The following is a 12,686-nucleotide window of genomic DNA, read 5'->3' on the forward strand; positions in this document are numbered from 1 at the left end:
GGGGTGTCTCCCGCCGCACGCGCGCTTGGTCACGTGTGCCGGCCAGTGGCGGCTTCCGAACCCGGAAGGGCGGAAAGAGACCGGCTCTGACCCGCTGGGGGGGTCGCCTGGGCAGAGGGATCCCCCAAGATGTTGTCCCCCATTCGGCCGCGGTTCCGGTGTCTGAGATCCTACTGGATGGGCACCAAGGATCCAGGAGGCCCTAAGTGGTCTCGGAGACCGCTCTGAGTTAACACGGCCCCTGCCCTGGGACCAGCCTGGAATGGCCCGGCGGAGGACGCCGCATAGGGTGACGGTTAGGCCGAGGCTGGTTCAAAGCCCGGAAGATAAGGACGCAGAGCCAGGCCTTCCGCCTCCCTGCAGATGGTCCAGGCTGTGCGGGGGAGGCGGGGGAGGCAGAGGAGACGGGACAGTGGACAGTCAGTGCTACCCGAGTGGCGCTATTAAGTGGCAGAGTAAAAGAGGTTTGGGCCAGGGCGTGCAAGCCCAAAGGTTGGCCGTTTCAGAGATGATACGTCTGAGAGTATAACACTGGACAGAAGAAAAACACCTTGTTCTCTGTATTTAGTTTTGAGATTTAGTATAGAAAATGCAGGATATTCTTTGATATATAGTTATACCGTGATATATGGTTTACCCAGTAATCCATATTTTTATAGTGTTTATTGGAAATCATTACAGGGCACTCTCAAGAATTTTTTTCGTTTTTTTTCCTGTACCGGGAATTGAACTCACGACCTCGCGCTTGCCAGGCAGGCGCTATGCTGCTGAGCTAAATCCCCAGCCCCTTCAAGAATGTTTTTTGCATGTATGCTTAGCACCCCTTCTCTTTTTGTAAGGAGTTACATATGCATGAAAATGTGGATTTTAAGTGTGCAACTCACTCAGCTTTTAATGTATCATGCCAGAGCCAAGAAGTAGAACTTCCCTGCATGCCTCCTCCAGATTTCCCAAGTTGTCGCCTCCTCCAGATTTCCCAAGTTGTCGCTCTGCTGACCTATATTACCAGAAATTAGTTTTGCCTCTTTGGAGACCACTGTATCCCTTTGTGGCTGGCGTCTTTTAGGCAACATATCTGTCAGATTGGTCTGTGTTGTGTATAGGAGTGGTTTGGTTTATTGGTTGGTTGCATTTTCATTGCTGCTTTTTGTTCATTGTGTGAATATCCATAGTATTTTCTCTTTTTCTGCAGAGGATGACATTTCGATTGTTTTGGGTTGGTAACTTGAGTTACACTCCTAAGATCATTCGTTTGAAGCTTTTCATGGACTCACTTATTTCTCAGGGTTATATAGTGGGACATGAAATGCCTGGTCCTGTTTGTATATTTAACTTTAGTTGCCACCACCACATGATTTTCCAAAGTGGTTGTACCAGGTACTGTATAATCCCACCAGGAGTGCATGAGAGTTCTAGTTGCTCCACATTCACAATCAACGTTTAGATGGTAAAGCAGCTAATGAGAAATTCAAGGTTTTGGAAGAGTCTAGCAAGGGTTAGCTGTATAATATGCTTTTCATTGCAAATAGAACAATCCAAAAAAGCTTTTTTGTCAGTACGATTAGATTTTCAAAATAGGACCTCTAATCATTCTTTGGGAATTGAGTGCATTGTTATTATTCTGATATACACATTAGCTGATGATCATTTGAGTTTTTTTAATTTTGTTCTCTTTAATCAATATTGGCATCTTTATTCTTAAGAGGGTGTTTGTATATTAATTGTATAAAACCCAAAAGCCCTCAAAGGAATTAATATTGAATGCATCCCTGAAAATTGTAGGTTTATTATGTGTACTGGAGTGGTGAGAAGAATTTCAGCGCAGTTACTAGGCAAAGCTGACACATTCTGTCTCCTTTGAAGTCTTGAGGAGGATGAGCAGCCGGTAGGGCACTGTAGCACTGTGTGGTTATGCAAGGGTTCTGCAACAATTAAAGCTGAGGATTCCTTCCTTCTCTGCTTCCAACTGGCCTTTAGTGCCATCTGCAGGCTCTGAAGGTACAAACACCGTTTGATGGCTACTTACTGTGGTTTTTAAATTTAGGACATCAGTCATCCGAAGGGGGGCCCCACCCCCACAGGTTCAGAGTTAGTGTGTCCTGGGCTGGACCCTGGGAATGTGCATTTCTAACAAGTTCCCAAACACTGCTGCGCCTAGACTGGAGGTCTTTTATGGGAACCACGGCAGGGAGGACCAAACCGTTGAGGATGAGGTTGAGACACAGGATTACCACCCTTAGGGTTAGCTGTTTTTTGTGGAGGGCCAGAGTTTACATGGCCAGGAAGTGCATGAAAGTCAGAGAATGAGGCCTGCCTTCACAGTGTGTGCTGTTTTCCCAACAAATGAGAAATTAAGGCCAGTTGTCCATTCAAGAGCAGGAGATTGTATAGTGTCAGCTGAGTAAGCACAACTACAGTGAAGATGAGCCTTTCATAAAGAAAACATTATATAAAAATGTTCAAGAGTGGTGGAGGCAGTCTGTATTCGGTTTTAGGAAACTTCTAGAATCTGGACAGTTCACTCTGTGCTGAATAGTGAGCACATTATCCAACGGGCCAAAGAACTTTAAAAAGATTTATCCATGTCAGTGCATACCCACCTAATCCACGCAGTGATACCTTTTTCCAACAATTGATTCATAGTGCTTTCAAGTTGTACATCACAGCACTATGTGGTATTATGAAAGATATATTTAAAAGTTAGATTTAGGTCAGTTTTCCTCTAGTTTGCAGTTTTGTTTGGAGAAGCTGAACATCCCAGATAAACAAAAACTGGAGCTTGGAAGGGTTGCTTCAGAGACATTCATTTTCATAGGCAGGTGGAGACAGAATGGCTTCCCATTTCAGCAAGGTAAGCACTCCTTTCAGTTTAGAATGGTCTGAAATGTTTCTCTAAAATGACCTGGGAATACTAAGCTATTTGCTGTGTTGGTTACTCCAAGAGATCATTAGCATCTGTACTTTTTTGAAATATTCTAGAAGTTTTCATTCCTCTTTATTGCCCTAAAAGTCGATATTTTAGTCATTTTAAAATATTTTTCTCTAATCCAAGTTTTGTACACTTGTCAGTTCTACAAACTGAAATGGACCCGAGTGTGAGGGTCAGCTGGGAACACAGAATATAGGACAGAAGACTTGTGTGTCTTGCTGCTGGGACTGAACCGTTAATGGGATTACCTCCCTGGAAAAGTTGGGAACCATATATTATGTGAAGAAAAGAAAGGAAGGACAAATTACTGAAGGACTGTTACATCTATCCGCATTTAGGCTGATTAATACCTCCCTTAATCAGCCTTATTAAAAGCTGGATTTCAGTTCAGACTTTCTAGACAAGTTTTGCAGTAAAGTTATCCCCCTCCATTTTTTCTATGAAACTATATAATAAAAGGTATTTTATGAAAGACTATATTTGTTATCTTTTTCCTCACAGATGGTGGGTGATGGCCAGTTTCTTAGGGGTAGAAGGGTAGGTTTTTGACAGATAAGAACCTCAAGTATAGTGACAGCTTCTTAGGTGGACAACATGGTGATCATGAATCATAATATCAGCGTTGCCTCTCCAAATGAAAAGCAAAGACAGAAGTAAAAGCATTATATGGATTCATGCTTTAGAGCTATTATCTCATTGAAAGATTTTAAAAATCAGCTTTAAAAGGAAAAAGTAATTTTTAGTGATGTAAAAAATTTATGTTAATGTTGTTCCTTCTGACCATAGTCTCACAGCTTTTTGCACATGTACAAGACACATGTTTGGAGGGGGGAATAAAAGTGACAGTGTAAAGTGTGTGCAGAGGAAGAACTACCAGAGACCTCGTTGACTTTTTAGTGACTGAAAAATCAAAAAACAATTTTTTGCCTCTTTTACAAAACGGTAGGTATGTAGTTCATCTCAGAAGAAAAACTGAAGCAGGGTTTCACCCTTTGTCAGACCTGTTGGTATATATTGATGTTTGTGTTTAGAAATATGTTTGTGGGCTGAATGCTTCCTTCCTTTTAGAAGAGCATATTCACAGGGGAGGAAGCTGACTTTTCACTTGGTATGTGGTGGAGAACCTGGGCAACCCAGCAGACTTGAGACAGCCTCGGAATGAATCTGTTGAGCTCTTTCGAAGAGACGCCATTGACTCCATGGCCCCTGTCAGTAGTAGAGATGCAAGCAGTTTCTCAGTTGTTTGGTGTGCAGTGTTTTTAACATTTTCCCCACATGAATCCTGAGTCTTGCTTTGACTTTGGAAAATATTTTTTAATGGAACCTGGCTAGCCTTTATCAGATGGCTGCTTGAGCTGCTTCCCTGGCTGAGCACATTCTGAAAGGATGGACCCAGTCAGCGTCTGTTGGTATAATCTGGCTGTTTCCCAAGCCTGATCTTGAGGGACCTGAACTAAGTATTTATCCTCCAAGGCAGAAAAAAAGCTTATGAAAGGAAAGTAAGCTGTATTCATAATTTTTTATTTGAATAGCAGAATAGGAACTACATGGACCTGGTATGTCCTCTGAGCTTTAACTATGGTGTTAAAAAACAACTCAGTCAGTGCTCTGTAAAGCCTGGCTTTAATATGCCACCTAAAAGCTAGAGTCATGCTGTTTATTAGCTCTGCATCCTTGGGTAAATTGCTTCCTTATTTCAAAGCCTCTATTCCTCATCTCTGTAGTGGTCTCGTGTGGTTATTGTTCATGGTGACACCTAAACTCTGTCTGACTTCAGGCTCTTAGCTAGGCATGGGTATTCCTTAAATACTTCCTGAAAAAATAGCTCACCTTCAGTTTCTTACTACAGTGTCTTTGTTCACACAGTCCGTTTTCCTTCCCTTCCACCTCTATTCACATTTTACCCTTTCTTTAAGGTGCCATTCAACTTTATTTTCCATAAAGCCAAGCCATTTGCTCAAGACCAACCTCTCTTTCTTTGTAGGCCTGTGACTTCATGTCAGCCTAGCACTCTGTCTTCTTTCTCTTTTTTTACCTGGCAAATTTCTCAGCATGTGTGAGGCCTTGGGTTCCATCTGTATTACTGAGGGGGTGGGGGTAGAGGAAAAGAGAGAGAGAGAGACAGGGGGCAGGGGGAGCGCTGGCAGGCAAGAAGGAAGGAGGAAAGAAAAGAAAGATAGATCAGCAGAAAAAAAAAACTTTAAAAAATAATTCCTTAGCTTTATCCTTAAAAACCAGCTCAAGGTCACTTCCATGAGGAAGTTTTTCCCCAGCGTGGCCCTTCCTGTTGATGTCCCATTCACTTTCTCCTTCACACATTTTCCTCCCACTGTTTTAAGAATAACTTAAAAAAAATTAGAAGGGTAGTACATGCCCAGTAAGGAAAGTTTAGTAGTACAAAGAAGAATAAAGAACAAAATAATTTGTCTGCCATCTTTCCACAAGAAATAACGGGTTTGGAGAAACTCATTTCCAATTCCTTTGTGTATATCACAAAATAAATTTAAGTATTCTTAAATTTTGTCATATTTTTCTATTTCTGCCTTTATTTTATTGTTTACTTTTACTCTTTTTTTTCTTTTTTTTTTTTTTTTGGTACTGGGAATCAGACTCAACCTCAGGCTTGCCAGACAAGCGCCTATGCCACTGAGCTACATCCCCAGCCCTACTTTTACTCTTTATTTAGAATAGCACTAAAGCACTTAAAGGTCTTAGGGTTACAGAAAAGTACTATATGGTACTGTTTATTTCTCCATAGAATTAGAGAAAGACACTTCAATTGATTTAACGAAGAGTGAGAAGGCTGGGTTTCTTCTCTTAATTTGATAAATACACAGTGATATGAACAAAGCTGACAAAGAATTTGTTGAACATTGAAGAGGCATGAGTATATTTATGTTATAACACTCCACAGCCCATGTGGCTCTTGAACTTCCCCAGGTGAGGACTGTGAAGGACAGCAAGAGAAGAAATGAAGACAAGATACAGAAAGCTGAGGAGGCGGTGGAGCCCTTTCTCCTGATGAGAGGAATAGGACTGCAGCCACCAAAGGGCAGTTTATACCTGCACAGGTTGATGTCACGTGACACCCGTCTGCCTAGCAACCTGTTAGCTTGACTTGCCTGGGGCGCATGGTATTCTCTGGACTGGAGCAGCTTGTTCCTGTGGCTTCCCTCCCTGCTCTTTGTTCTCTGGATGGCCTTGCTCTAGCCCCACCTGTCATCAGTCTCCAGCTTCAGCCTTTCCCCACAATAACAAATTAAGTATTCCTTCACACTGTAGACAATACAGGTTTGGAATAGGTTATCTTTACAAGTGATGAAGATTTAAATTACAAATGGTAGCAGGGGAGGTAAAGACATTCACAGAGCTACAAGGGACATGACAACAAGCTAGGCTATTTTGGGAGCCATCAAAACAGGCCCTTTGGAGTGCAGCTTCCTGCACTCTTCCTGTGGTACAGTTGGAATAAACAAGATATCGGTTTGAATGGTTCGCTAAATCTGCTTTAGTATGGAAAGTTTATTTACTGTGGGCTCAATGCACCTGGGCTGTGTTACAAAGCCTGTCTTAAACTTGTTGTTCTAAATATTTCAGTCTTCTAGGAAGGGTTGGTTGTGTGTTGGAGCAGGGTAGTAGGGTATGGAAAGCAGAGCTCGTGAGGACATCGGGAACTTGCAGGAGGCCCAGGGTTTCTGCCTGTCTGACATTTAAAGTCCTCCCCTCAGACCAACTTTTTCTTCTCTGAGTGGAAAACAGGCTGCACTCGAGGCTCAGATCTCCTGGTGTCTGAGAAAACTGCCAGTTCTCTTAACTCCAGTGTGACACTTCCCAAGACAACTTCTGACTGGCCATACACAACCCCACACTCCCCACCTGTAGGCCTGGCCAAGGTGGCAGGATCCACTATAGGAATGCGGAGGGAGAAGAGGAAGGACAGAGGGGGCCCTGAGAGTAGGGAGTGCTTTTCTAGAAGAAGAAAAGGGTACAAGATAGACAGCACAGGAGGCAACTGTCATCATCTTTTGCCATTGGGATTCTGAGCTCTGGCAGAAGCCTTGGCCCCACATGACCTGGCCTGCCCAAGTCCTCTAGCTTGTGCGTAAATGGCAGAAGTTTACTTGTATGGAGAATTGAATTCTGGCTGTTACTTACAGAGTTGTCTCACACTGTCTGGGGGATTGGTTCTAGGAGCCCTGTGGATAACAAAAGAGTGCTCATTTGCTTATAACACAGTCAGTCCTCCCTTATACTTTAAATCATCTCTAATTACTTGTAATCCTAATACAATATAAATGCTGTGTAAATAGTTATATCATTTAGCAAATAACAGGGGGAAAAATCTGTTCATATTCAGTACAGACACAATTTTTTTTCCTGAATATTTTTATTCAGGGTTGCTTGGATCCATGGATACAGAATGTGCAGATATAGAGAGCTGATTTTATTCATCTCTATTTTCCCAAGGTTTATATAATTTTTAGGAAACCCATCTCCCATCTCTGGATCTTCTCGCTCTTACAACATTACAGTACACTTTCATGTAAGTTACTATAGGTGACCCTCACAGTGACTTGGGCAGTGGTTAAGCTTCATTACTGTTTTACATTTGGAAACCACTGGTCAAAAGTCAAATCACCTGTCTGACAGGCAATAGGATTAAGGATTATAGAATCTTCCAGGACCCCTGCTGTATACTTAACGCCATTCTTTTGCCTTAATGGGTAGTATTGCAGGATGATGGGAGAGACCAAGGAGCCAGGAAAGGATGGGGAGGGGTCCCCTCTGCTCTCAGTTTTATGACCGAGGACCAGGCACCCCTCCTTTCTGGATCCAGCTCTGGTTGCTATTGGATACCTCATTTGGACTGTGCTTTCTACCTCCAGAATTTTCTTGCTTCCCAGATATTTCAGACTCTGTTTCTCTATGTTGCTGGTCTTCATGGCTCTGAACTGGCTGTGAACCTGAGATTTTTCACCAACTTTTTCAGGGTCCAGGCCATTCCTAGAAACATGGCTGTTGTAGGAATAGCTCTCAAAGACTGGAAACATTGTTTTCCATGGTCATGGAGAAGACAGAGTTTTAAATATTTTTCTCCAAAGCTTAAAACAAAAGTTACACTTAGAAGACCCCATCACTTGGAATCCATTTTCCTAATGTATGTTTCTTGCTTCCTTGACTTGCCTCCTATAGTGTTTGAAGAAACCAAGAGCTTCAAAGCCATGAATGTGACCCATACCTCTTTGCTGGTCATGCTATCATCTTGGGAGAGAAAGCATATAATTATTACTGAAATTAGCATTCCTGGAAACTGCAAGGAACTTAAAAATTACTCTGATTTGTCTTGCATGCGTTGTATTTGTGTCCTAGCAAAGTGTTTCAAAGGAGGTCTCTCTGGCAGGAGGCAGAAGGGAGCCAGGGGGTTTGAATATATTCTCGTGGGGAAAGTCTAAAGAAAATGAGCTGAAATATATTTAGGGCATGATACTACATGAGCACAGGATTGATAATCCTATGCACTTTTTTTCCTTATTGGATTTTTCTGAGAAGCCTAAATAGCCTTGACTATGATATCTAAAGATACAGTGAATGGAACTTTGATGTCTGTCCTTTTATTTTCCCATGTAGTGTGGGTGTGTTTGTTTCTCAGAGCTTATCTTTTATGTTCCAAAAATTAGAAGGGTTCTTGAACAAATGTCATTGCTTCCCGCTCATACAAGCACCTGACAAAAAGGTGACCCTGTTTCTTCTGTCTTATATCTTTGAATTTAAACAATAGGAAGAAATTTCTTCTGTCTTATATCTTTGAATTTAAACAATAGGAAGAAATTTTTCTTAACCAAGAAAGGGATAGGAAAGAGCTGCAAAGTTTAAAACAAGGATTGATCACTTCATCAGCTGTACAACAACCTATTTGTATATAGTTTGTAGACAAAAAATAATATACCATGTATCTAACTCTTCAGAATTACAGAATGGTTAAATCCACAAATACTGGTACATGCTGTGTGCCCTAAGATTTAAGCATTAAATGTCCCACATAACTGGGGAGTATATACAGCCATTTGTACAATATTAGAATCCCTAATGAAAAGATCAGTTTTCTTTCCTTACTGTTGTTCAACTTTGTCTGCTTTTAGATGTTTCTTACGTTCCACAACAGATTTCTATCATCTCTTTTTTATGTGTTTTTGATCTTACCATCTTCTCTTTTTGGCTTTCCTGATTTCCCCTCCTTCCTCTTCCTTCTGCTGCTCCCTGGCACTATGGTCTACTGGCTGGGTTGGAGCGGAGGCAGCTGATTAGATTTAGATGTCTTTGGGAAGACAACTGAGGAGGGTGGGGTAAGAGGGCACACAGTTTCAGATGGGATAAGAAAGGGACAGATTGCATCACAAGAGACAGTCATATAGAGATAATTGCACTTTAGAGCTGTAGGTTGTGTTTTCTGAATTAAGAAGGAAGGAACTTAGAGTAAGAAAGTCAGTATTGTAGTATAAAATTTTGCTTCTGTGATAATACTTGACTAAATTTAAATCCTTGTTCTACATTTGACCAGAAGTATGACTTTTGGGCAAGTATGTCCTCTAAAAAGCTGGAATTGAATGTAATACCTACCATATAGACATGGGATTATACTGTGTAACTTATATAAAGGGCTTAATGCTTGGTGAGTAGTAAGTGACCAATACATATTAACTGTTATTTTTTACTTTACATAAATTGGACACAGTTGTCCTTTTGTTACTGCTAGGTGTTCTTTAAAGTTCAAATGGCAGGAAAGTAGCAATTTCCTTTTCTGTCATGGTCTCTAGATGGTAAATAGGTGGAAGATTTGCTACCAGTTAGTGGTGACCTGTGGAATATATAACTGGATCTTTACAGAGACCAGGAGCAAACTGGTGTGGAGTCGGTAAGATTATGAGTGGCAGGCTTGAAATAATTGGGAAGTTTAACATATCACTGAATCTGAAATGGCCAGCAATACTGATAACCTTATTCTGATTTACCTGAATTTTTCTGTTTTTGCAAAAATACTCCTTTATCCAGTATGACTTATGTCATCTTTTACGTAAGAGGAGAGTCGAAAGGAAAATGTGCAAAGCTTACTCTTTGAAAAATAGAACATGAAGTCTTGTTTCTCTGTGCAGTTTTAGAAGAAGGTGTTGTACATGAATAAATTTTCTGTATAAGTGAAGTTTGACTAAATATCAAAACTTGGTTTTACTATTTCTTATTGAACCTTTAAAAAAATACAAAGAATGCATTCAGCTTTACGGAGTGTATTCCATTTGCAAGAAACACTCCCAGATATTTTTCCAATATATGTATATATATTTGCACAAAAATAGCATTGTATCTTGGCTTTTTAAATAAGATATGCTAGTTCTAATTTAATCTTTTCTAGGAAGGCTAATTATTTATCTGGGTAACTCTGCTTGGAATTTGTGACATATATACTAGTGACATATATATGATTTGTTTTGTGTTGTTGTTGAAATAGGGTCTTGCTATGTAGTTCAGGCTGGGCTTGAACTGACTATGTAGCCCAGGCTGTCCTCAAGCTCATGGCAATTCTCCTGCCTCAGCCTCCTGAATATTGGGATTATAGACCCACACTACCATGCCCAGCTGTGACTTTATATTTTGATCTTTTATTTTCTATATATTCTTGATTTCTCCATATAGCTAAAGGAAGAGAAACTTATTCTTAATTGAGCACTTATTACATGTTCAAGGCATTTTCATATACATTTCATTTAAAAACAAAGCCTGTAAATTATTTATTAGTATGCCCACTTCATAGATGAAGCAGTTGAGGCGCAGAGAAGTTGAGTATCTTGTCCAGGGTCATACTGCTAAGTAAGGAAAGGAGTTGGGGTTGGAAATGGACCTGGCTTGGCTCCATTGTTCATTCTATGCTGACATTGAGGAAACAGGCATCACTTAGAAGTCCTCTCTCTTATTTTTCTGATTCTTTCCCCACACTGTATACTCTAAAAGCCAGGGGTTTTTCTTGTCTTTCCTCATTCATTTAGCTGCTTCTCACTTGTGCTGAATGCAGGAGACTAGAAGTTGTTTTGTGTTGTTTTAATTTTTTTTTTTTTAAAGGAGCCTCTAAACTTCGTGGGTGAGGAGCTAATCCATAGGATGACCCTGGATTTTCTAAATTTAAATAAAAATATTTTAATGTTGAAACAGTTTTTAATACTCACAGATGATTTTGTGTGTCTAATACCAGGTACAGATTGAGGAGTTTATCAGAGCTTTTATAGCAGTACCGTTTTGTTTTTTCATACTAGGCCTTCAAAATGCAGTGAAAGTCTACCTTTCCATAAAAGCAATAAAAGTGCTGGCAAAGTTAGTCAAAATGAATATTTTCAGAGCTCTTGAGATCAACCAATAGCTTCTAGCAGTCTGAAGGGTGTTTATTTCAGAAAAAGCTGCTGCATCTTATTAAGAACAGTAGGCTTTGTGGCATTGTAACTTAAACCATTTCATCTCCCTTCACTCAGTGCTGCAGTAGCCTTGAAAACTAGCAGTCTCAAAAACTTGGTCCTTGTAAAAACCAGCATTCTTGCCACTGTTAGACAGGACAGACCTGACTGGAAAAGCCCGAGAAAGGCCCATTCTCAGGCCATTGTCCCTATTTGACCTGCCTCACATTTTCTGGAAAAATTCCGTTTACAGGGCACTGTTGTTATTGGACCTGACTTGGAGCTCACAGCTTGCAATTCAGGAAGAAGCCTGTCCCCAGGGTATTTGTCAAGAACAATCAGTGGTGATTATTTGACATTGTAGCTTCAGAGGGGACAGTACCAGTTGTGCAATTAATAACCTGGCCGTAAAACTTAAAAAAGAAGATTTGAGAAATAAGATGTCCATAAGGGGCTTTAGAAAATTCCGACTTATTCCGAGGAATTAAGAGGGATGTGTACATATGCAGGGCTGTGTGTGTGCCCTGGAAAAGTTGAGAAGGCCTTAGTCTCTTACTGACTTTGGGGCCCTGGGAAGACAGTAAATAAAAGAGCTAAGGCAGAAGCTTAAAGTGCCTGAGGCTTGAGGGCATGCTGTAGCATGTGTTCTTGGCACCTGGGTTGAAAATCATTTGGTACATATTGTCATTCGTGTGGAAGCTTAAAAAAGTTGATGTCGTAGAGGTAGAATAAAGCCAGCTGTGGTGGCATGTGCCTGTAATTCTAGCACTGTGGGGGACTGAGGCAGGAGGATAACCACAGCTGAGCGCAACCTGGCCAACTTAGTGAGACCCTGTCTCAAAAAAGCAGGTGGGCAACTGGTGGTATGGCTCAAAGTGGAGGCCCTGAGTTTAATTCCCAATGCTTGGAAAAAAAAAAAATAGGGAATAGAATTGTTACCAGAGACTGGCAGTTAGTGGGATAAAAAATTATAATTACCTGAGAGAAATAAGTTCTAGTGTTCCATAGCACAATAGGGCAGTTAACAATAATTTACTGTATCTTTCCAAATATAGTAACTGCAAGAGGTTATGTTTGAGATGGTATCATCAGGCATTGTATGAATGTGTCAGAATATGATTTTACCCTATTGATATGTGCAATTATGTTTCAGCTTTTAAAAACCCACCTTTTTGTGGACTAGGTTGAATATAGGAGCTAAAGATTTAGTTGGTGGGGCTGGGGATTTACCTCAGCGGCAAAAGCGCCTGCCTGGCAAGCGCAAGGTCGTGAGTTCGGTTCCCGGTACCGGAGAAAAACCAAAAAAAAAAAAAAAAAAA

At 40.8% G+C, this 12,686-nt stretch overlaps 1 protein-coding gene across 7 annotated transcripts in view; it reads left to right on the forward strand.

The window, feature by feature from the left end:
- Positions 1-66: 66 nt before the first annotated feature.
- The window catches only part of Rnaseh2b (ribonuclease H2, subunit B), a 76,483-nt gene continuing 63,863 nt past the window's right edge, over positions 67-12,686 (forward strand). For 3 of the 7 annotated variants that reach the window (XM_013515856.1, XM_013515852.1, XM_013515857.1), the window contains exons 1-2: positions 68-366; positions 2,727-2,851. In XM_013515856.1, coding sequence (XP_013371310.1) covers positions 263-366; positions 2,727-2,851 — 229 coding nt within the window. In that variant the 5' untranslated portion in view covers positions 68-262. Of the gene's footprint in view, positions 367-2,726; positions 2,852-12,686 lie in introns of all 7 variants that reach the window. The other 4 variants (XM_013515853.1, XM_013515855.1, XM_013515854.1 and 1 more) reach the window with 2 other exon arrangements.

This window comes from Chinchilla lanigera, unplaced genomic scaffold (genome assembly GCF_000276665.1).
Source record: "Chinchilla lanigera isolate Chin_1 unplaced genomic scaffold, ChiLan1.0 scaffold00030, whole genome shotgun sequence".
NCBI lineage: Eukaryota > Metazoa > Chordata > Mammalia > Rodentia > Chinchillidae > Chinchilla > Chinchilla lanigera.